Raw genomic sequence first — 25,039 nt, forward strand, 5'->3', positions numbered from 1 at the left:
GTAAAAACAAAATGCATGGGCTTTGTGGTAGCTCCTTTTTTTATAAGAGAATTTAGACCTCTGGGTTTAGAGTATGCATTTCAGACATGGCTTTAGTTGTGAGCTAAGGCTTCTTCCTTTAAACATTTGAGTCTCCATTCTTCCCTAAGTTAAGATTTTATGAAATCAACTGTACCTAAAAGGGGGTAGACAACTAAAATATTTATGGCAGAAAATAAAAAAGTTAACCAAAGTATTTTATTGATACATTCTTGGACAATATCACAGAATTGAAAGAGAATGGAAAGGGGGGATTTTTTTCAGCAAGGTTGTTTTTCCACTAAACTGGCACATAAGCAGCAAGATTAACGAAAGTACTTATTACAAACAGTAAAAAACATACATGCTTTTTTTTTTAAAAGTCCTTATCACACTGGTCAGTCATGGGGGCATGAACAAAACCTCAAGACATGAAAAATCCATATTCTTTTTTTTCCAAATAGCTTAATCATTATTAAAATTATTGCAAAATATTCATATACCCTAATTAAAATAAAAGAGAACACAAATACGAATAGTGAACATAGTATTAACATGTACTGTAAAATACATTACTGGCATGCATCCCAAAGATCAAGACCTCTATTCAGTTCAGCCAATACCTTCCTTTCATGTGACTTATGAGTTACCAACGATAGATAGGTGGGGCCTAGTTTATCAGCACAGTTATTGGTCTTTAAGTATCCTTTTATGTCTTAAAAAAAAGTAACATGATTTGCCATGATAATATAATTGCAATTATACAGTCATGTACATATGTGATTTAAGTTTTTGTTTTTTTGGCTTTTTTTTAGTCTGCCGAGATCTTTTCAAATTTTTCATTGTTTTAACAATGTCCCCAAGATTTCGTGTCTGAGAGAATAGGGCTCTATGAAAACATGGCATTCAAAAACAAACAATGAACCAAGGTACAACATCAGATGATAAAGTGCAAAAGTCCTCACAAACTGTACAGAAAATTTCAAAACCTTGCAACCTGGAAGTACATACGTAGAAAGACAGGTCAGCCCCGAAACAGTCACTGTGGCTCTCCGTGCTTCATCCTAGAGAGCCTGGTGGGACTTGAGTCTCAACACTCCCTTTGGTCAGGAAGGTCCAAAATTGCAGCCAAGTTGGCAGTGCTGATGCCAGTGACTTATTAAGCCAAGATAAAGTAAGAATATTTCATAAAGCAGCTGTGTAGGACACTTGGATCCTCTAACATTGGTCTCCTGGCTGGGGATGCTCCTCCAGTGATGGGTAGCGGGCAGGACCGAAAGAGTCCTATGCCAGGTTGGGTGACGAAATAACTGAGGTCTCCCTCCTCCGTGGTTCCATGGAATGGAACAGGTTAGATAACCAGGTTATTATAACTGACATACTTCTTTTTTGCAGCAGGGCCTGAAAGAAAAATGTGAAAGAGTCAGTTGTGGCAATGACTATATTTGCAAAGGTAGAAGCAGAACTAGATCTGTGATGACTTGGGTGGAAAGTCAAGATAGGACAATGCGCCATTTGGAACACGCAAATCACTTTGGATTCCTATGACTATTTGCTGAGGTTTTGGTCACTAAAACCTGCAATGTCCAGCAATTCTCAAATCATCTGGGCTCTTTATTCTGGTATGTCTCCGATCTCCCGCTTTAGGGTTTGTAACATTAGTAAATTTATCAGTGGTTATCATGCTTTCTAATTAGCCAGCCCTAAGCTTAAAGGACGCACCCATGTTGTAGTGTATTTTGTGGTGTGATCTTCTCCCAGACTTTTTTTCATAGTAAATGACCTTTGCTTAGGAAAGGTCTGTCCTGCCTCACTGGAATTTACTTAGGTTGACTGCAGGTTAGGTCAACCAGAGTGCCTTCTCCAGTTCTGATTCACGCAGTCAAATTACTAGAGATTGACTTTTGTAGTCTTAGCATCAGTAAATTGTTTATGGTAATTCACAGGACTAGTTCCATCAAGGTTTGAAGCTAGTTAAATCTTCCAGGTGTCTCAACACACACACAGCCTGCATTTGGTTCCCTTAAATGTAGAATAAATTATTCTGTTTGGTACAGTGATTTCAGGACTAACCTTCATTCACTCACTCATTCATTCAGTCGTTCATTTAGTAGATAAGTGTCAATTGCCCACCATCTGCCATGCCTAGACACGAGGCCAGGCACTGATGAGTAGCTGATGAGGAAACCAGACCCTTTCCTGTCCTTATGCTGAAAACAAAAACACCGAGATCCCAAGGTATGACTGTTTTATGTCCGAGCTCTTAATACCAAGTAATGCAATTGCTGTGATGTGACATGTTCTTTATTCATTAAATCTTAGTAGTTTTTCATCAGCTTCTGTTGGACGCCAAGTAAATGTCATGCAGCATTTATAGATGGATTGTTTTACTTATTGTTCTTAGATCCTACATAGTACTGTTCATTTCACACAAACAAGTAGCAAGAATTCATCCAGAACTCATAAGTAAGGATTTAGGTGTGAATTTAGAAGAACAGAGACGCCACAATAATGTACTGAGAGCGAGTTTGTATCTGAGCTTTGAGTAATGCAGACAGTATGTTATGGATACATATATGCACATGTGCACTATACAAAAAGGCTGATCTTCTTTTCTGGATTAAGAAGTTGGATAATCCTTCTGGAAAATTCTGACTTGAAGGCTTATTTCTCTAATACATCATATTTCATTTATTAACCAAAGTTAGATGAAAAATAGAATTACAGGATGTGTCCTCACTCAAACGCATGGCTTTAATAATCCCCAAGTCCTGGAAGAAAGTTTCCTTTGTTATCACAGCCTTCATTGTCTTCAGCAAATGCTTGGTTTGAGTGTAAGGAGGAAAACTTGCTGAAGATGTTTTATTTTCCTTTGACTCCGAAGCTATTTACAGTGTCATAGCTAGAAACACACGGCTGACAGTTGCAAGAAATAGTCACAGTGTACCTTGTCAAATGCCACCATATTAATTATCCTCAGGACAAAGGGGGGTAAATAAACAAGCCCGAAAGCTTACACTGACCCAAATATCTGAGACCACCTCTATCGTGTGATGAATCAAGATTGTTTTCCACATAAGCATAACTGTCTTGTGGAAAAAAGCAAAACATATTTGTAATTCCTCAAACAGGTTACTTTAAAACACCAATTACTCAGGAAGAGTCTTTGATAAAAGAATGAGTAACTTAGAAAACAATTGTCTTTTCACTGTAAAGCTGAGCATCAGTTTTCATAACACTATAATCAAGATGAGCTTATGTTTAAAAACAATTAGAAATGATGATAATGAAATGCACCCATGCTTGGCATGGACTATCTTCTTGTGTTTTCACGTAGCCTTGGGGTGAGTGCTGTTTACGACTCTCCATTCAGAAAGGAGGGGCCCCGGTTCACAGGCCCTGGTTCTGATTAAGCTCTATCGCTTGCTTCCTTGAGGTGTGACTTACGTCAGTCCAATGACATTGACCTTGTCTGGGCCCCTGTAAAATGGGTAGGATAATTGCCTCCCTGTGGACTGTTAATGTCAAGAACATATGAAATATCCCAGTTTTGCATCTGGAAACATAAGGCATAAATGTGTTTTTAAATTACAAACTTCTATACAAATGATTAACCTCAGTGCATGCTTTCTTTGCACAATAGCTCAGGAACATTGCAGCAAAATGATAATGGAGTTGTACTTTACACGTACTTTACAATTTATGTACTTTTCAGAGCAGTGTCCAAAGTATTATGATGTTTATATTTAAACCGTTCTAGCCCCATGAGTAAATAAAATAAGTGCCTGTGCTGTCCAGTAATTTCATTTATTTGAATAGCAATGTAGTTTATGGCCTAGGAAAGAAAAGCGCTTAGCTCAAAATAGTTGTGGAGTAAAACACTTGCTAAGGAAATCTACTTTTTATTTTAAAATAGCTAGCATTTTTTCTTATGAAGTTATAAGTTTTAAGGAGCAGGAGGAATAGATGGCATGGCCCCTATTGAATTTTTACAAGTTATTACATCAGTGGTTCTCAAAGCAAGGTATCTTGAATAGTTGGTGTTTGCAATGAGGCAAGTGTGTGGACACTAGCTTTTGAATTACTGATGTGTCTTTGCTACTTAAGAAGCACAGACATTCCAACTTATTCTTGGTGTTTGTCAAAATCAAACTCAATTTGACACTAACTTCAGTGAACTAGTTTTCTTTTTAATTTTCTTTGAACCTTTTGTCTCACAAAAATTATGTTTCTCAAAGTGTGCTCTATGGAACAGTTGTAACCCAGATTACAGGAAGTGTAGAAAAAAAGAAAAAAGAGAAGAGTGAAGAGTCTCATGGATGGTATAAGAAACATTGAATTATGGGAAACACTGTAAGTAAAATTATATAGGGCTCTTTTCCCTACCCAATATTTAATTTCCTTATTTTTTAAATAAGGAATTCTATAGTTCATTGACATTATACCCTGTGTTTTCCTGAGCTCTTTTAAAAAAAATAAATGTGTGTGTATAGAAGTATGTATGTGTAAGTTTGTGTATTAAGTGATTCAAAGAGCTACAAAAGGTGAAAACAATAATATATCACAGCCTCGAATATAACACACATTGACATCTTTGCCTTCATCCATCCGGAGGAAACACAACATAGCAGAAGCCCTTCCCACTTACCTATCCCCACCGTGAGCCTCCTCGCCTCCTCCCACCAGAGCTATTATTGTGCTGTTGGTGTGCATCCTTCCCAAGGAGCTTCATACTCCTACTGCCCTGAATCTCTACATAGTATTACTTTGTGTATTTTTAAATTGTACAGACATGGTATAACTCCATGAATATCCATTTGCAAACTGTTTTCCATATAACGTGATGGTTTTAAGATTTATTTGTTTTGATTTGGTAATCATGGTTACTAAATTGTTTTCTTGTAAAAACACAGCAAAATTTCTGTGACTCTTTTCGTGTTGATGGACCCTGCTTTCTAATTCTTCCCAATAACACGATGGTATCTGAAAAATAACATCATTTATAATGTTAAATAACAAAGCTGTAGACCAGGTGAAGTTACTTGAGACATATTTATCTGACAAAGGATTGACATCAAAAATATTTTAACATATAAATAAATGAAATGCAATCTAATTTTTTAGTGGATTATAGATATAAAAGGGCAATTTGTAGGTGAGGAAAAACAAATGAATGAGAAATACTCAACCTCGTTGGTAAAAGAAACGTAAGTTAAAATAACACGATAGTATTTTATGCCCACACCATTACAAAGTAAGAATGTACCAATACCAAGTATTGATGAGGGTGTGAAGAAGTGGGAATATTTTGGTCACACTGGTAGGAATGAAAATTGGTACAATTACATGGGACAACGATTTGGAAATAATCTAGAAAAGCTGAACATATGCACATCATTGATTCAGAAACTTTATTTCTAGATATATATCACATGTGCAGGACATTTCTGAGTCTTTCATATAATGATTTGCTTTTTGATTCTCTAAGGGAATTTTCCTGTAGTGACTGGGCACAACATATGAGTGAAATGGGCCAGGTGTGAGGTGTTGGGGAACAGTATGAACCACAGTGAGTTAGAAAACACCTACCCGACCTACAAAGCATAGTCACTGTGGGATGTTACCTCAGTTTAGTCAGATATTTCTTCTTTGAAGAAGAGCTGAACTTCTGTATTTTTATGTAAAATTTCATTTTTCGCTTATTTGAAAATATTTCAAAATTTATTTTTCATTTATTGAGTACACATCATGAGTTGGGCTCTGTTCTTGGAATTACACATTCTGTTTTTAGCAGAAGATTCAAAATCAAATTAAAATATTTATCAAGTCAAAGGAAGGAGGCCAGAGAATCTCTAGGCTGTCAGTTTGTGACTCTGCGATACTATTTGTACTGTTCCCCACATTGATTTGATTATATAGCCCCCTCTTTTAATAGATCCCTTTGTACTGTATAAGAACATACTTTTTGAAATGCTTTGGTTAGTCCTTAAATCTTGATCCTGCGTATTACTTTAGTCATTTGTAAAGCTAACCAGACTTTGGAATGCTGGTTTATTGGCTGCTGAGACTGTGTCCAAACTGACTTTTCTATGAACCCATTCTAAACAGTGTCTGCTCTGCCCTTTCCCTCTGCTACAGCATCCCTGCTGACCAAAATTCAGAGTTGAATGGTTATACATATCTCAACTGGAGGGAGTCTTCACATTATGATTTACAGTTACTAAAGCAAAAGGAAATACTTCTTCTAATAAGTCCTTCTGTGGTCAATGATCTGTTTCCTGCCTGTTGGTTTCATTGGTAAATTGCTTTTAGCCCATCATTTAATGGCAGAAGAGGAGATGTTACCCTTAAGTGTTAATTCTCATTCAGGATTTCAAAAAGGCTAGTAAACTTCCTGTGCTTTTGTGTATGTGTGTGTGTGTTTTAAAGGTAACTCATTTTATAATGATTTCTACATCTTTTTTTTTTTTTTTTTAAATTGACTGCCATCTAAGAGTAGCACATTACTCAGCCAAAAAGATGAAAAAGAACAAGAATGAAGAACATGATTACTGAAAAATGAGTCATTCACAATTATACAAGCTGAACTCTGAACTAAATAATAATTGACTTTTCTACATTTCCTTGGTCCCACCCCCAACTCTGCCACCACAATCTGCCAGGAGAATGATAGACTATTTGTTTTTATGTTAGTTAGCTGGACATCTTGACACAAAGAACTTAGCAGGAATGAAAATGCAGTCAATCGGTTAAATAACTCAGGATTCCAAATCACCATTGATTCTAAGCCAGTTGCAAAAATCTCCAAAATCTGAATTTCTGTCCATCTTTCCAGCCATTCATCTAACAAAGTATTATTTAACACTTAAATTCCAGTCATTCTAATGCATGCTAACTGTGCAAACCAGGCTTGGAAGTCTGTAAGCTATGTGCGCACTTCTTATTAATTGTATATTCAGATTACATTTAACATCTATAGAAGGCTGCCATGTGCCAGCAGCAAGTGGTCGGCATTTCCTTGCTTTTGTCCTACTTGGCATGATAAGGATAAGGCATGAAGTCATAGCCCAGCCTCACATTGAGAGGATACCCCAAGATAAACCAGGCACCCTTCACCAGTGTTGAGTGAGGGAGGCAGTTCAATGGATGATGGGCTCCTGAAGCTGCTGGGACCAGTCTGCGTGCGTGCAGACCAATAGGAACCTATTTTGAGAGAACAAAAAGCAACAACCAAGGGAGCCTTAGGGACCATGTGCCAAGTGCTTGCCCCATTGTTACCAGGGTCAGAGAAATGAGTCAGATATATCCCTGTTGTTTTGGAACTTGTGTTCTAGGAGGGGAAATGGTTACAGCACCTGTGATAAGTGCATAAAGGTATTTTACAAGGGCTAATTAGCTTTGTCTTGAATGGCAGTATACTACTGTACTACGTCTGGAAAGGCTTCTCAGTGAAATGGGCATTTGATCTGGGCAGTGAAGAATGGGAATGTAGGAAGGAGGCAGGGTAATGTAACAATGTACTGTGTTTCCATCCAGGTGCATGGGAAGGGGAGTCAGAGTGCTGGGACTCAGGCTGGCAGGGTAGGAGGGGCTAGGTAATTACATCAGTAAACATGCGTGCTATCATACTAAATTCAAGAAGAATAATACACAAGATACAATTCCTATGGTTACTTAGCTTCTGAATGGAGACCTGTGTGAAAGGCCTTGAATGGGAAGTGAAGGCAGTGATATAGTAAGTCCTCATGTAACGTAGGTGACAGGTTCTTGGAAACTGACTTTAAGTGAAACAGTTTTACCATAGACTAACTGTTATAAACAAGAGTTAGGTTCCTATGGCATATTTCTGGTCACAAAAACATCACCAAACTGCAAAATAAAGACCCAAAACACTTCTAATGCTAAACGTTGAAATACATGTGAGCTATACATACATTTAAGGAAGATGAATAAAAACAAGCTCCTTCCAGTTCAGGATCACAGATGGCAGGAACCTCTCTGGGCAGAGGCAGCTCAGGGTACAAGGTGGGACCCCACCATAGACAGGCAGCCTTTCCATTGCAGGGTGTACACACACACACACACACACACACACACACACACACCCGTACTCAGACTGGGACCATGTAGACACGCCAGTTCATCTCACATGCACAGCTTTGGGATGTGGGAAGAAACTGGAATCCTGGAGAAAACCCACGCAGACATGGCAAGAAAATGCACACTCCACACAAACAGTGGCCTTGGATTGAAGCAATTTTTTTTCTCATCAACATTATAATGAAACAATATTGAACAAAATAATGTTATTCAAGGATTTGCTATATTTGAGAGGCTAAGGGGGAGCCCTCAATGGTTTTGAAGCAGAATCTTCACACTTGCTGTTCCCTCCCTACATGCGGACTGCCTTTTCTCCTTAACTGGTTGCCTTCTGCTCCTGGCTGGGTTGTGGTTTCTCAAAGCCACTTGCTCCAGGAGGCTTTCCTGACCTCTCCAGATATGTTAGATGTCCCTGCTCCACTCTCTTATGGCCTCTCTGCTTTTCTTTTGCTGTACGTACTTAACCAGGGTGAATGACTTATTTCTCATGTGTGTCTCCAATGTTAGCACTGTAACTGTCAGGATGGAAGAGGCCATTTTCCCCCTAATGCCTAGGAAGTGTATATTTATTCAGTGTCTTACTATAGAGTGGTTTCTGCTCTGTCAAGTCATTATCAGCTCTCAGAGGATCTTCAGAGAGACATAGAATGCAAAATAATACTTTGCCATTTTTCCCTCAGTTTCCCTGTGGGTGCTATTGTATACAAAGATAGCCATTTCTATCACTCCTCAGATTTCATTTGTAACTTTTAAACCACTACATTCTTTTTTCCCCTTTTAACATCCAAGGGGAGCCAAAACTGCCTGGCTGAAACTGACAAATCAATTTTCAATTCTGCCATGAAAAGAGTCAAGGAAACTTCTAGTGTTTCTTTAGAAAAAAATCTTAATTTGTACTTTAAAATGTAAAGCATCAAGCAGAGGTTTACAGGGTTCTTAGAAGATGTGTGTGAAACAAGTAGACTAAGTTTGTTTTGAAACATCTTTAAGCTTAGCCACATTAAACTCTGGGTAATGTGATTGGGTCCATATTTGTTTTGCCTGGAATAAAAGAATGCATTGAATTACAGCATCAAAGATTTCTGCTTTTTCTTGTTATGCACTTTGCCTGGGCATTGAAGAGATTTTATGTATTTTGCAATTTCAATATATTATAGATGTGAGCATTCCAGAGCATATTATGGACGCAGAGCAATGATGCATCCAAGATTGAAGACGTGCATCAAAGTCTGCCCTAAGGATAATGCTACAAAAAGACAATCATGATAAAATAATAGTGGAGTAGTGCTTAGTGTTCCTGGATGAAAAGCTCTGGCTAAAATCCAGGCCTTGCTACTATTTTTGGCTAGGAGATTCACAGTCCATTCATTCACCTCTTGATTCATTTATTCAACTAGTACTGAGAGTTTCACAGTGTGCTAGTAGCTTGGTTAAAAACTAGTGGTACAAAGGTAAGGAAAAAATACTCTCTAGCCTTGAACAACTGCCAGATCAGTGCAGTTCAATACATTTATTGAGTACCTACTATGTGTCAGACAGTATGATAGGTGGGGGGATATAGTCATGTTATAATACAAAACAGTATAGTCCCACTTTTATGGGGTTTACATTCTTCTTGGTGGAGACAGATCATTAACAAAAAAGTAAATGTGTCCAATTCTTGTTATCCATTGTTATAGTCTATAAAGTTGCCACAAACACGGAATTAGTGAACACTGAACAATTGCTCCTAGGGGAAATATAGGGTTAGGTTCCTGTGAGCCTCTGGTCACAACATTTTCATCAACCAATTATGACAGAACCTTGTTTATGTGTGTTTCTGTTAAAGACAGCATAGTTAATATATATTATTGATTCATTACCGTCGAACTCATAGCAACAGCAGTATAAAAAGAAAAATAGCCCCCACAAAGCACAAATGTGGGCAACACAGGAATTAAATAGACTTCAAAAGGCACACTGGTTTCCATATGAAAGTTAAAACAGGAAGGCAGGGTGGCATCTTGTTTGTCCTCAGCTTGGAATGTGTGTGTGTTTCTCTGCTCTGTGCATCTCCCCACACATGAGTGCAAAAACACAAGTATTCATTTTAGAGTTACAGTTCAATTTTAGCAGATAGGTGAGTTTGCAAATATAGAATCAGAATCAGGAGGATCAGCTATATGATGATGTCAGGCCACCACTGGGTGGGGGTCACTGTCCTAGGTAGCGTGGTAGTCAGCTTCAGAGGGTGGCATTTGAGTAGAGACTTGTAGGAGGTGAGAGAGAAGCTATGCAAATATTTGACTATAGACTGAAGTCCAGTCTCTGAGGCTGGATCTGAAAGGCTGAGACAGTAGGAACAAAGAGTGAGCAGAAGCAGTAGTAAGCATGAAGAATTCCAACACTGGCAGGAGGTGGCATCAGAAACTTGTGCATGGAAGAAGAGGTAAAAAATACTGCCTGATGAACTTAGGCAAAGTTTCAAAGAGGAGGGAGTGTTGAACTGTGTCTTGAGCAGTAAATTATAGACATTGGTCAGGCTGGCCTAAGTGATAGGGTATAAGCATTGAAGAACATTCCAGACTGAGGACACGACACTGGAAAAGCCATATTCTGCAAAAAAGCTTAGGATTTGGAGAGAACAGCAAATAATATGAAGAGTCCGGCAAAACACAAGGTTTATGCAGAGAAGAAAGAATGCTGTCAGAAGAGATTGCTAGGGAGATTAACTTCAGATTGCCAAGGGTGTTTTATGCTATATATATGTTTCTATATATTGGGATTAATTGTGAGAAGTTCACCAATATTTGAAAAGAGAGAATGCTCTAACAGTAGCCCGGAGGATGGATTGGAAATGAGGTAGAGGAAGAGGATAGTGATTTCAGAAAAGCAGATTAGCTAGGAGTTAATAGAATGATTTGGACTGTGTTTGTCGTGAGTAGAATTCCAAGGTGGTGCCACAGTGGGGTTCTAGATGAGGAAACATCTCATAGTGCCACCATTGCTCCAACACCATGTTCTCTTGGGGATGAGACTGTGGGCAAGAACCATTTGGGCCATTGTCATGTGGAAGCACCCTTGAGGCCAGAGCTAGGTTGTTTGTTTAAATGACTGTCAATTTCTGTTAAGTCCAGTTCAGTTGACTCCTGCTGTGACTGCAGATGTAGACGACCCCGTGGGCTCAAAGGAGAGGAATCCAGAGAGGCCTCCTGGCCAGGCAAAGAAAAGAGATGAAGGAAACCTGAACTTGCCTTCCTTTCTTGAAATTCAACTCAGCTTAACCTAGTAGGCAAAAGACAGGGCCTGAGAGCTGAAGCTCTGTCCAGGAATAAATATAGCTATAATTTTCTAAGGCCTGCGTATTTTGGGATCCTGGCTTTGGAAGATAGAAGGCTTGGAATCTACTATAGATAATAGAAGGCAACCAAAGCTCCATCACCGTAAAGCACATGTTTGCTAATTGTTAAAAAACGGTTGCTGGGGAAACAAAAGGACTAAGACATGTCCCTCTCCTCAAAGAGCATTCAATCTAATAGAGCATATTCCCCTTGGCTAAATTGTACATTGAGTGTAAAGCTTGAGAGTGCAACAATCATGTCTCATACATAGATTTCCACCGTGTGAAACTGACCAGTTCACACTCAGACTTGAACCTAATATGTTAGTCTCAACATCAGGACTTTGTAATGATGGGAAGTCCCTTTCATCCTCTTATTCAGTTTGCAAATTAATGTCCTCAGTTATTTAATAATAGCAAATTTTTGTAATAAAAATTAAAATTAAACATGTGAATTCGAGGTGTTCAATTTTTTGTTTTCTAAAATGAATAACAAACTTTTTTAAAGTAGTAAATCCTATGAATTAGTACTAGAAAAACAATACATATTTGGAAAAACATACGTACGTATTAAGAATATTAAATGAAAATAAAAAGGACCAAGCTATATGCTTTAAGGTGTTCATGAAGATGTACAGTATTATTTACAATTTTAAAGGACCTAAGTATCTAATTCTTGAGGGTGATTAAATAAATTCAAATGCAATCATTTGATGGGGCATTTTAAATCTATCAAATGTAATGGTTATTAAGACAATGCAATAACATGGAAATTGCTATTGCTGTAGCACTAATAATGTATAGTACAAAGAATAGGTTACAAAATTGTAAGTACTCTATAATTAAAACTATGTACTGAAAAGTCTGAAAAATGCCTCCAATTATTAAAAGCTGCAAGAAATCTGGTGGGCTTTTAAAAAAATGTCAGAGTCACAAAGGACCAAAAAAAAAAAAAAAAAAAAAGTGGGACTATTTCAGATTAAAAGAGACTAAAGAGACAAAAACACTAAATGCAATAATGGATTGACTGGACCATGGGTTTAAAAAAGAAAAACAGCTATATTGGGGAAACAGAAAATTTGAATTTTTGTTTTTGTGGCAAGTGATAATATTGCATCAATATTAAGTTTACTGGGTGTGAAATGATATTGAGGTTTTGTAGGACAGAGTTATCATTCTTAGGAGATACATGCTGAAGTCTTTTAGGATATTAGTGTCGTGATGTCTACAACTTGCTTTGAAACATTTCATGGGGAAAATATCCATATACACATCGAGAGAGAACATGAATGTGGCAAAATGTTAGTAAGTGGACATTATATGTGAGTGGATATTCTTCATTTCAATGTATTTGGAGGTTTTAAATGTTTCAAAATAAAAAAGTTAGGAGAAATGATTTATAAAACTCTATTGGGGTGGTGGAATTGTAGTCATTTTACTCTTTTAAAAGTATTTTTTCTGTAATGTCACTATTTTTACGTTGAAAGGAAAGTAAACACTTTTGAACAAGTTTTTGGCAGGATATAAGTAGATGCCAGTAACCATCTCTCAAGCATTTTGGTCTGAGTGCTCCTGAGAAGCAGTCTCTGAAGAGACCCTCGTGGGTAACTCTCTTAGACAATCTATTTGCCTCTTCTGCTATTTTCTTGTTATCCAAATAGAATAAGAACACTTATATGCTATGACCCATTATTAATCCTAAAATGGCTATTTCTTCTGGGCTTTTCACTGAAAAAAGGCCCTAAGAATTTTGTCTAGTCCTTCATTTTTTCCCCTCACTGGGTATATCTACATCATATAATAAATGGCCTCCTAAAGTGTTTCCTAAAGCATTCAAATGTTGAATGTACCACTGGAAGCCCACGAGAGATATTTTTTCCTAACATTTGAGTAAAAATAGCTCTAAAAATTAAGTACGTCTATTCATCTTTTTAATGAGTTTGGCTTTTAAAATATGCAAATCATCATGTCAGGCCTCAGAGGGAGAAAATGTTGGGTGGGTTGGTTATATCTGTTAAGAATGGGAAGTGCCTGTCAGATAATTGTCTGACTTTGTCTAAGTCATCCTCTCACACACTTGATCTCATCTGCTGAGCAGCCAGCTTACTCCATGGGTGCTATCGCTGACACAGTAGTCTGCAGAAGTAATAATATAAATACTGTGCCCTGGGTTAGAAGGATAATCAGTGCATGCCACCGTTCCTGTGCCTTCTAATTCAAGGTGTGTGTGTGTGTGTGTGTGTGTGTGTGTGTGTGTGTGTGTCTGTGTGTGTGTGTGTGTGTGTCTGTGTGTCTGTGTGTGTGTGTGTGTGAGAGAGAGAGAGAGAGAGAGAGAGAGAGAGAGAGAGAGAGAGAGAGAGAGAGGAAGAGAGGAATTGATTTATTCAACAGAACTCTCCTAAGGACTGATAAAATGCAGACCCGTGTGAAGAAGCAGGGAAAGAATTGAGTGTCAGGCTCCAAAGGTCATCCAGAGGGACTTTTCCATAAAACCCATGCCACTAGAACATCCCGGAAAGGAAGAAAGGGTGTGGAGGCAGAGATACCCTATGACTATAGGTCACCTGTGTTCTGGAGTGTTCTTCCCTCAGATATTTCCACAGGTAGAAATATCTTCTCCTTCTTTAGGTTTCAGTTTAAATGTCACCTTTTGGAGAGGGCTATCTTGGTTCCATCTATAAATAATACTCACCAACTCCCAATTTCCCGACATCATTGCACATTTTTATTTGTCTTCACCTTCCACTATCACTCTCTGAAGTGTTTTAATTTATTTATATTTCAATTCATTTACTTGTTTCCCCTCTAGAATGTAAACTCTACACATCCTGTCTTAGTCACTATTGTGTCCACAGGACTTATGACAATGTGTAAGTAATACTAACATAAATAAATAAATTAACATAATGGGTGAAAGATGATAGGTCCTTGTTTGGGGATTTGTTGGAGCTAATGGAGAGGTGCTAACTCACTTCTCTGTGTGGTATTCCTTGAAACTTGTATCTTTGAGTTTGGTTTCTGCCAGGAGTTTTTCTCCTTCTTTCTGAAATTGTAGACGCGAAGTGGTGAGAAACCTGCGAGGTCTGTTTTAATCTGTTTCCTAGAGTATGAAAGTCCTCTGGTCTTCATAGTTATTGGGCAAGTGATTCCCAATTGGGCATAGTTGTTGGGCATAGTTACTCCTAGTCAGAGAAAATGGAAGAGTTTGCTTATCACACAGAATGATCAGGAGTAACCACAACTATTAGCTGAGGGAAGAGAGACTTTGTATTCAGGTAACAGATGGATGGAACAGACCCCTAATCCTTCTATGCCTGAGTAGAGACAGTGGCTTCTCTCGCAGGAAATGGAGGAGGGCACTGAAAATTGGTTAGGGCTGGGATATAATATCAGCACGCTTGATTCTACAGCTCTGGGCTCCCGTGGCCAATCAGAGCAACACAATCTGTGCTCAACCACATTAGGCCCATAATGATGCCCTAATTTCCATCTCCGGTGTTCTCTGTAGAAATGCTTCCTTTTTCTTCTTTTCTCATACACATCATCAGTCCGTTACTTTAAAGTGACTGATATTGGACTTCAATGCCTATTATTAGGCTCAAGGAGTTTAAGCCTGTTTATCAATTCATAGGAACATCTATCAAGTGCCTAATTTTAAATTGATAGTTTACGCACTTTCCTTACATGCATTGTGTTTGCTTTGATGATGCCCAATGGACCTGTCCACACGGACCATTCCTCTGTACTTAGGGTCAGAGCATTTGGTGGAAGTTGAGGGATTCTTAACAGGAGAGTGGCATTCCGCTCACTAGCATTCAGGGGTCTTGGAGAAGTGAACACTTAGCTGCTTTAAGGCACTGGGTCTGGAGACACTGGATTGAGGAGGCAGAATGGTTACCTTCTGCAAAGAGGGATGAAGAGACTGACGATTTGAGCCCACAGACTGGATGTCAAATGATATTAGAGAATTCCCGTGAACTTAGATATGATAATGGTATGATAGTAACTGTGAGACAGTGTCTGCACTTTGTGATAAGCTAACATATTTTGGAGTAAAGCATCGCAATGTCTGTAGTTAACTTTAAAATGGCTCAAGACAAAAATACACTTGTAGATGAGGAAATACGGCAACATGTTAACAGTTGTTAGATCTTGGCAGTGGATTGTGCTACTACTCTTCTACTTCTCTGAATGTTTGAAAAGTTTCATGATAAAAATCTGAAACCCCTCATCTCCAAAGCAAAATGTATACTTCACAACTTTGCTGGGAGGTAGCCCTACTTTTGTCTCATAATATCCCGTTACCAAGAAGCAATAGCCTCAAGCCAGTCTTGTGTCTTTGAGAAGAGATGAAGATGAGAGGAGATATTAGGCTACCACTTTCCTTAACACATAGCGTACGGATCACGAGAATCTTCATTTTTTCTGAGCCATGCATTAAGGACGGATAACGAGAATTTCAAAAGATTGGGCAGAGAGCAGTGAGAGGCCAAGACAGGGAGGTGAGATGAGTGGCGATAGGGAACCAGCTGTGAAAGTGCCTACGCAGCGGGCCGCCAAGGAAGACAATCCGGCCAGGCTCTCGGGAGATTTGGCCACGCATCATCTGGAGCCCATAGTGGGAAGAGGAAAGAAAAAATATCACACACGGGTGTGTAAAGTGTGCGCATCAAAAAAAGTGAGAAGTGAAACTCGGTACATATGCAATTTTTGCCATGTCCCACTGCACAAAGGAAGCTGCTTTCTGCAGTATCACACCAGGAGGGATTACTAACATCATAGGTGAGTAAATCCTAAAAAATTCCATAGAAAAATAATAAATGACATAGAAGCATTTACGCTTTAAAGAGAAGAGTGCATTTTAAAGTAGTTTCTTTTAAAAACCTGCTGGAACAGAGGGGTATGAGGGATTTAAACCCCGCCGTACGCAACGTGTTAAGGACGTTTAAGGAGTTGTCAGAGCACCTAGTGCATTTTATCCATTCATTGAAAAAGAATCTGTCAGATCACTGTGGACATGTTTCCACATCCATCCAGTTGCACTGCCATCATTAGCCACCGTTTCATCTCTGCAAAAGTGTGATATTGAAATCTTGGCTTTGAGAGCTTATGTTAGTCAACTGGAGCCAAAGGGGGAAGCAGGGATTTGGCAGTTTCTATTATAGCAAAAACGACAGTTTCTTACTGTATAGACAGACTTGTACACATAATCAATGGCTGCTGCTATTACAAACAATCCATGCCATCTTTGTGCTGTGTTGGAGTGGGCAATCATTGATTCCAGGAGCCCTCATTGTAGCACTGTTATGTTATTTACAAAATCAATTGCGGGAGTTTGTAAATATGCATTTATTTATATATTTCTTTATCCATTTTCATTGAATAAGTTAGACATCTACTGATGAGTAGCCTATGGATGTCAGTTATTTTAGCTGAAATGAGTTATCTTCTATTCACTGCTCAGTTTTGCAGTTACAAATTGAGCTGTGTCTGCACTGATAAAACAATGAAAAGATGGGGACAGTTTCCAAGTTGATTCTCTTAAAAAGATCGCAACCAAAGCTATCCGTGCATGTCTATGATGTATGAATGTATATGCACATTGGGTCCATCTTACCCAGGGTGGTTATCAAACAGACTTAGCAGTGATCACTCAAAAGTCCATGTTTTCCAGGAAGCTTTTATGTACCCAACAGCCCAAACAACCTGCTATATCCCAAAAGATAGTCTGACTTACGCAATTTGACAAAAAAACAGTGTGAAGTGAATCCTTACAGAAGTTGTCAACATTGCTGAGAAATTGGGGCACTAAACAATTTGGTAATACTTGTTTCCTAGAAGTTAAGAAATATATGCATTCTGGATGAGGCATCCAAGAGTACAAATTCTTGTGCTCTGAATGTAGTAGCATTTGTTGAACACTTAAAATATGCTAAAAACTCTGCTAAACACTTTATAACCACAAACCTTTTAAAACCTTCCAGAAACCCCTATGAGGCAGGCACCAATATTATCCCTACTTCACAAAAAACAAAACAAAACAAAACGAAAAACATATGAGGCTTAGAGAGAGTATGGAACACATCTAATATTATATCACATGTTACGCCTTTTCCATACTGTGGTTTTTGATAAAGCAAGAGAGGGAAAAGAGAGATGGGACTGACTTCAGGGGCCACGGATATTTCTCATTCAATGAACATTTTTCTAGGGTCGGGCAGGGCTGGCCAGTGAGTCCTAAGAAATCAAGACAAAATCTCTGTTGCTCACTTTTTATCTTTAGCACCTCTCATCCCTTGATTTCTTTCCTGGAATTCTATACCCAGTTCCCATGAATGGTCAGCTTGTTGCAGGAAGCAGCACATCCTGTGAAATGCTTAGGAAGTCTGGGCATTTGGGTACTTAGATTCCAGGGGGCCGAGAAGCGCTCCGAGAGGCAGTGATACATCCTGACAGTAAAATCTGTCAGGTGGTGTCCCATCGTTCAGCATCACCTTCCTTCTCCCCAAGGGAGCCAGTGCAGAGCAGATACTTGGACAGGCTTGGAGGGGAGGTCTGAAATAGATCATGTGATCACAGGCCGCCCTTTCAATTCAGAGAAAAGGCTCTGGCAAAACAATAACAACAAAAAAACCCCCAAAACAAACAAACCAACAAACAATAACAACAAAACAACCCTGAAGATTGCCCAGCCTTTGCCATTCCCCAAAGAAGAGAAAGATATCAGTGAAGTCACTGATGTGGGAGGTGATGTGAAGTTGTGGTTAAAGAAAGGCCTCTCATGTTGGCCTGTGGGATTTAACTTCCAGCTTTTGCTCAGCAAGCTGTGACCTTGTGAGAGGTTATAGGACCTCAGTTCCCTAGTCTCTATGTTGTTTACAAAATCAGGGTGGCGCTGCTGGTGATGTTGGGGGATCAAAGGTGATGCTCTGTCTGTAAAAACACAGTGCTAGACCCTGAGGGAGATATTGTCACCATCAGTCAGCACCATCAGCACTACCACAATCACCATCTCCTCTTCTTGACCATGGTAATGGCCATCGCTGAAGGTTAGTCTTCTATACAAGATGGTGGGGTACAGAAGGATGGTCATATCTAAACGCTGCCGGTGGCCCATTTGACAGGATGGATTCCTCTCATAGGATGTCATTTAAACATGAAATTCATGTGAGACTTGGAATTATCAGTTTTGCAGTTATGTACCAGAAAGTTTTCACTCTGAACTCAAAATCTTTAATGCAATCCTTTAAGCCCCTGGGGAGATTTCAAAGGTGATGTATAAGGAGACTGTATTTTTACAGAGAAATTGTAGCACAGTTAGAAGGTAGATTTCTATATCATTTAAGAAAATAAGAGTGGATCTCTAGATGACAAGGTTTGGCTGAAGAAATATTGAAATTCCTGGGAAATTTTCATTGTTTTTGGTGACAGCAGCACAGACAATTCTTAAATTAAGGGTGTCCTGAAAATCTGGGTTATTGTGTTGCAAAGGAGAGTAGCACTTTTTTTTTTCCTGACAAGTGTTTCTAAACAGTTACTGTTCCCTGAGACAGTTACTGTTCCCTGGATGTGTCACCTCAATCTCTCATACCATTCACACCATTCCTGTCACCACAACTACCTGTCTTTCAGGGAGCAAAGGGCAAAACAATAGTGAGTCAATATATATTTGCCAAATCCCTAACATGAAGCATCTTCCATTCCAGGTTCTAGGGCTGTGATGGGTGCACAGACATAGAAGGCATTATCCCTACCATCCAAGAACTTCTAACCTGGTAGGAAACCTAAAGTACTTGACAACATACCAAGGTTGCACTGTAGTGGACTCATCACCAAAGATGCTGCAGCTCTAATAGCAGTCCCATATGATGAGTCCATCCTACGTGACCTTCTGCCCAGGGAGTTGTTTCCCGGAACAGATGTTGATGCAAACTGTCAGCCACCTCCCAACTAGGGAACCAAGTCTGTTGGCTTGGCTGATGGTCCTGGTTCTAGTATCCCCCCCCCCCGTTACCCCCCACCGCCACCACCCCGAGTAGGCCTGGTCTTCTGCTTGGGTGGCTTCTGGCTATTTTCATATCCATTTTCATTTCCAATCTCACTCTTGGTATGCCATTGATGAGAAGTCTCTGTTTCCAGTTCCCTGGTGACTCAATGAGTCGTTTTCTCTCTTTTTTGCCTGTTTCCATTAATGCCGTGAGGTCTGCACTCTCCTGAAGGCTTGGGATAATTCTCCTCATCTTAGTGTCTCCATCTGAGGCCTTGTCTTTTGTTACTTCCTTCCTCTTATGATAATCGGTCAGTTAGTTATGGAGCTTCTTTTGCTTATCGTGAGAAAAATGTACCGACAAGGAAGTATGAGATGAAGTTGGCAAGAGCCGTGGGCCCTTAGAAATTAGAAAGTGAGGGAAGTACTTGTAAAGGCTGATTAAGCAATTTTACTTAATAATAGTAAGTTTAACGTTTATGCAGTGTTTCCTATACTCAGATATGGCATCAAGCCTTATAGACAACTCACCTCATCCACCTCCTGGGAAGATGCTTTCACTCTCCTTATTTTGCAGATGGGAAAAGAGAGACACAGAGAGGTTACGTATAACTCCCAAGACCAGACAGCTGATAGAGCCAGGCTGTGAGACCCCATGTCTGAACTGTTGTGAACCTCTTCTTTTAATGGCTCTTACTCATCCACTTCATCTTAAAAAATGAAAATCTTATAAAGCAGGAGAGTGGAGAAAACGAGTGAGCAAGGCTTGACGACATATAAGGTCCTTTCTGCTGTCATGCTGTGGTGTTTCTCTGATGCCACATGAGTGAGAAATAATAAAATGTAGTAATGGGTTTTGAAACTGGGAGAGCCATCCATTGTAAGCATCCTGGGTTACAATTTGGTTATCAATAGATGTCTAGAAACAAGAGTATATCAGCTTTCAATGGGAGAGGAATTTCATTTATCTTAGGCCCTTGTATTTGAATCTAGGTTTCCATTTAGCTTGCTGTAGTTTTGACAGTTAAACAATATATCCATTGCTTCTCTAAAGTCCAATTAAGATAGGTGATGGAAGGAAACACTCATATATGAAAATGCTTTGGCTGAATGGCTGGACTTGTTTTGATCTCTGAGGGAGAAAAAAAGGCATCAGGCATTCTGTAACTGCCTGTAGACTTTTCCAAGCGACCTGATTTCACCTTTCCAAAACTGCAGTCAGCAAGAGGATTGTGCTTTGCGTCTGTCTACTGGCAAAGAAGTTAGTCTGATTTTAATTTCTTTCTTTCTTTTTCTTTCTTTCTTTCTTTCTTTCTTTCTTTCTTTCTTTCTTTCTTTCTTTCTTTCTTTCTTTCTTTCTTTCTTTTTTAAGATCCAAGTTTTGGAAGTATTTTCAGTCCTTTTTTTATTATTATTATTTCAAAATGAAAACTGAAATTGTCCTATTTATAATTCATCCATTTTTAGATGGGGAAGAAGAAACGGGTCCCCAGTCACCATTTTGAAAAGAGGGATGGAAAAGAACAATTAATTTTCAGGAAATTAGTACAATCCCAGGAAGTAGCACCAATGGTGAGAAAAATGAACCTTCCCTACTTTTTTTCTTTTTCTCATAACTTCCACCTGAGCAAAAAAATAAATAAACAAATGAAAGATGAAATAATGCTCAGCACGCTTCACCAAGTAAACAGACTGGAGTGATATATTTTTTGAAAATAAGAATTTCATCTGTAAGGAATGAAACAAAGAGTGGATATCAGGTAACCCCAAGTCAACCAGAAAATTCAATAAACCTCAGGCACTTGATTTCCCTTGCTCACTACTTAATCAGAGTATTGCTAGAATGAGTTCGAATGAATCCACTTATTTTTCAACTGGCTTTTTTGATGTCCTGTAAATACAGCCCAAATATCATTTTCTGTAACAGAGCCAACCATAAAAATATAATCAATCAGCAACATCGTTCAACCCATGGGATTGGGATGTCCAAATGAACTACATTATGTATTCAAGTTGGACTGGGACCATTTATTTCATTCCATTTCCATGTCCTCTGTGGCACTATGTGAACAAACTCAGGCAATTACTGCTCTGCCCATATTTCCTTTTTTGTAAAAGCCTGCAGATGCTTTCTACTCCTTAATATATGCCCCCGGCTTTGAGATATTGACATGTAAAGTACTAAACATCGGTATCACTTTTGCTGGAAATGGTATTGGATAATGGTCAATTTATAGACTCCATATTCTGAAAGTATTATTTTCCCTGTAGGCGGAATGAAGGGAAATGAGGGCAATAAATGTATCCCAGACTTTGGGTAGTTATGGAATGAGTGTGGGGAATTGAGCAGGCATTTTGCTTTGGATCAGAAGGAGACAGCTTGTGTGACAGTAGTAGGATACAAATGGACATGGTTATGTCCATCCCGTGTGTCTCTGAACTAGTAAATCATCTTCCACAGAACGTTAGACTGCTCTCTATTGGTGAAGGTGCCAGACCTCTGAACTAAACCTTAGGTTTTCTCAGATACTCCTGCAACCAGAATACACGATGGGTTCCTTGGAAGGGGAGGGCCTGGTGGGGCAAGAAGGAGGGTACTAGCCAGGAATCAGAGGGGCAGACATGACACTGTAGAGGGAACTTACGGGAGGGCTTCTGAGTTCCTGCAATCAATCTCCTTGGAGCAGGAGGTGGAAGGGAGCAAAGAAGGAAAGTAGGCATACACCCACATGCACACACAAACAGTGTAGTGCGAGGTGAAGAGGAATAGGATGCAGACACACAATTAAAAAAAAAAGAAAAAAAGGGCTGAATTTGCAACCTTTAAGTTATATCTTCTCTCTGTATATGCAGAATGTGTGTGAGTGAAGTATTAGTAAATAAAACTGGAGCCAGACTGTGGGAGTCTGAATTCTTGTTTTGCCACTTACTGTGTGACCTTAGGCAGGGTGGTTAACCATTCTGTGCTTCAGTTTACTTAACTGTTCAAGAACAATAATAATAATAGAACTTACTCATCAAGTGGTTCTGAAGATTATATAAGTAAAGTACTTAGTAAACACTGGTGCATAGTAAACATTTAATATGCATTTGCTATTATTATTATGTTGGTCCCTGATAAGCATTCAGTAGTTGCCTCTGTCTCGTTCATTGCTCTCTCTTTGTCAGATACACATTTAGAGACATGGTAAAGAAATAAATCACCTTAATTACAAGAGAAGCGCTACCCATTTAATAGAAATTCTGTGATGATTTTCTTTGCAAACTTATTTTGGAGCCATAATTGATTCCAGAGTTTTGGTTTGCTTACTAAGGGACTGTATCTTTTCATTCTGGGCTGCTCTCTTCTCTTGTATTCCCAACCTTTGGCATGTGTGTTGTTTCACATTACAAGTTAAGCCACGATGTAGTGTTGGGTGTTCTGCCTTAGGCATCTGCAGAGCACCTCTTAAGCACTCCCCCCACAGAAGGAGGTGCTCTGAGGGTCATGTTTTGTTAGAGCTACTCTGATTTTATTTGTATTCAACAGGAAACATTTATTGAGTGGTTAGTTGTTGGGCTTCACCTCTGTGAGTATTCCTAGGCTCCTCTCCATCCCATCTCAATGCCACCCACCTCTCAAGGGAGATCAGTACCATTTGGGGGCATTGCATAGACCCACAGCCCCGAGAGGTTGTTAGAAAGACCATCCAGCTCTGGGAGTGTGGCAGTTGTGATTTTCCTCCTTCCAAGAGCTCAGACATGGGAGCTCAGAACCATCGTCCTCCTTTGGTTTCTCTTACTCTTCCTCCATGTGGTCAGAGAAACTGACCAGGGGCTGCTGTCCAAGGTGGACAACGGAGCCAGTTCTACCATAGGTCTTACAAGAAGCCCCTCACCCTCTTGTGCTTCCCCTCGTGTAGTTTTGACAAAAGCAATCTTTATGTGCCTCCACCTCAGTTTTAACCTATGGGTTGGTGATAAAGACCCAGCTAAGAGTGAATAGTCACGTTTCTCTGCGGTTTTGGTAAGCTATACAAATACGTGTTTTGTAGGGACCTTGCACGGGGTCCAGATGGTCACTATATTGCCTCCATCTTTCTCACTAGCTACCACCCTATTTTAATTCAGAGATAAAGCAAATACTCTCTATTCTAAAAGATTTTATGCTCTGCCAATGATCTTTAATCATTTTTATTTAATAATGGTCAACTGAGTCAATATCCCTACAGAGAAAATAGTATTTTCTTACTATAGTCCCTTAAACTGAATGGCACACAATATCATCTTGGAGTATAAGTAATATTGACAGTGAGTCTATGGTGTATGAGGCTCTGAGAAGCTTCAGATGCCTTCTTGGAAATGGGTATTGACTGGATTTAATGAGCTAGAATCACTCAGCAGATATAGCTGCTAACTACTTTAGTAAATTATATAATGACTCTGCATGAGACTCTTACACTGAAGTATTTACTGCCACATAGAGCAGTTGGGTCATAAGTAACACTTACAGCTGAAGCAATTTATTTATATTCAGGATTGCTCAGACATTCCTTAAAAGATTTTAGAGGAAGGGTATACGATAATTTGCTAATTCCCTTAGGTAAAGGTTTGTTGTATAACCACGCCCTTCCAAAATGCACTGTTGTTGTTTTTTTAGCTTACAAGGAAAATTTTTGAGGAAACAATCTGCTTATAAACGTGTTTTAAATTTTCTAACTTTTCCCCCCAAACAAAACATTGTAACAAAAATACCAAATGGAAACTGCAGGATTGATTTAAAAAAAAAAAAAAAAGCAGATTCATTGCTTAAAGACACAATAATGGGTGGATAGTGTGAGTTATGCTCAGTGATAAAGCGATGCCTCATTTGGCTATTGGGTTTAAATACTGAATGTATGTGTTCTACTGATATAGTTCTTAAGAAAATCAGAATACCACAGTTGGGGGGGGGTGGGGAGCTATTTGACATCCGTTCACTTTAAACCAGTTTTGATTAAAACAATTTACTTCATGGAGTGGAGCAAGGGACTAGCCATGTTAGAAATCTGACTACCTTGATTTTTTAGGTGATTGTGTTTGTAGGAAGATTTGTTCAACGTTCTCACAGTGACAGTAAAAGTAGCTTGATCATTAGAAAACGTGTCCAGTCTCAATAGATTGGATGTGAAGCACTGACCCGTGAATAACCAGCTGAAACCGTAGCTAGGGCTGCAAACTTCCCCGTTGGGCTGTTCAGTGAGAAGCCCTAGAAAACCCCCAGAAGCAGAAGGTAAGAGAGATGTTCCCTTTCTCTCTGAAATCAAAAGGCCTGTTTGTGGTCCTGGGAGAGTGTTGAATGCCATATTTTTGGCAAGTAGAAACCTAGGTTCAGCCACTGCTTTGGCTGGGAAAGAGAAACCACCAGCTGGGTGGCTGTTTCTTTGCCATTGGCCTGGGAACAAGATTGATTTAGCATTTCCACCTGCAAATTTTCATAGGTGGGAACAAAGCCATGCTGTGGGTCAGAGGCTCAACACCAGCGCCCCCAATGGGTGATGTTAGCTGTGTTTTATTAGGTGGTGTCTCTTTGGAGTTAGGAGTAAATGGACTTTGTTCTAGGCTTTCAGCATCCAACCAGTTCTTCAGTAGAGGAG

The 25,039-nt window shown here is 39.2% G+C and overlaps 1 protein-coding gene across 4 annotated transcripts in view; it reads right to left on the reverse strand.

Moving 5' to 3' along the window:
* Nucleotides 1–217: 217 nt before the first annotated feature.
* GRM7 (glutamate metabotropic receptor 7) overlaps nt 218–25,039 on the reverse strand; it is an 820,225-nt gene continuing 795,403 nt past the window's right edge. For all 4 annotated transcript variants that reach the window (XM_074313055.2, XM_074313056.2, XM_074313054.2 and 1 more), the window contains one exon: nt 218–1,419. Coding sequence is in view for 2 of the 4 variants with exons in the window: in XM_074313056.2 (XP_074169157.1) it covers nt 1,303–1,419 (117 nt within the window). In the remaining 2 variants the exon portion in view is untranslated. The remainder of the gene's footprint in view (nt 1,420–25,039) is intronic.

Source organism: Rhinolophus sinicus, chromosome 5 (assembly GCF_057876585.1).
Source record: "Rhinolophus sinicus isolate RSI-liver-muscle chromosome 5, RSI-T2T, whole genome shotgun sequence".
Classification (NCBI taxonomy): Eukaryota; Metazoa; Chordata; class Mammalia; order Chiroptera; family Rhinolophidae; genus Rhinolophus; species Rhinolophus sinicus.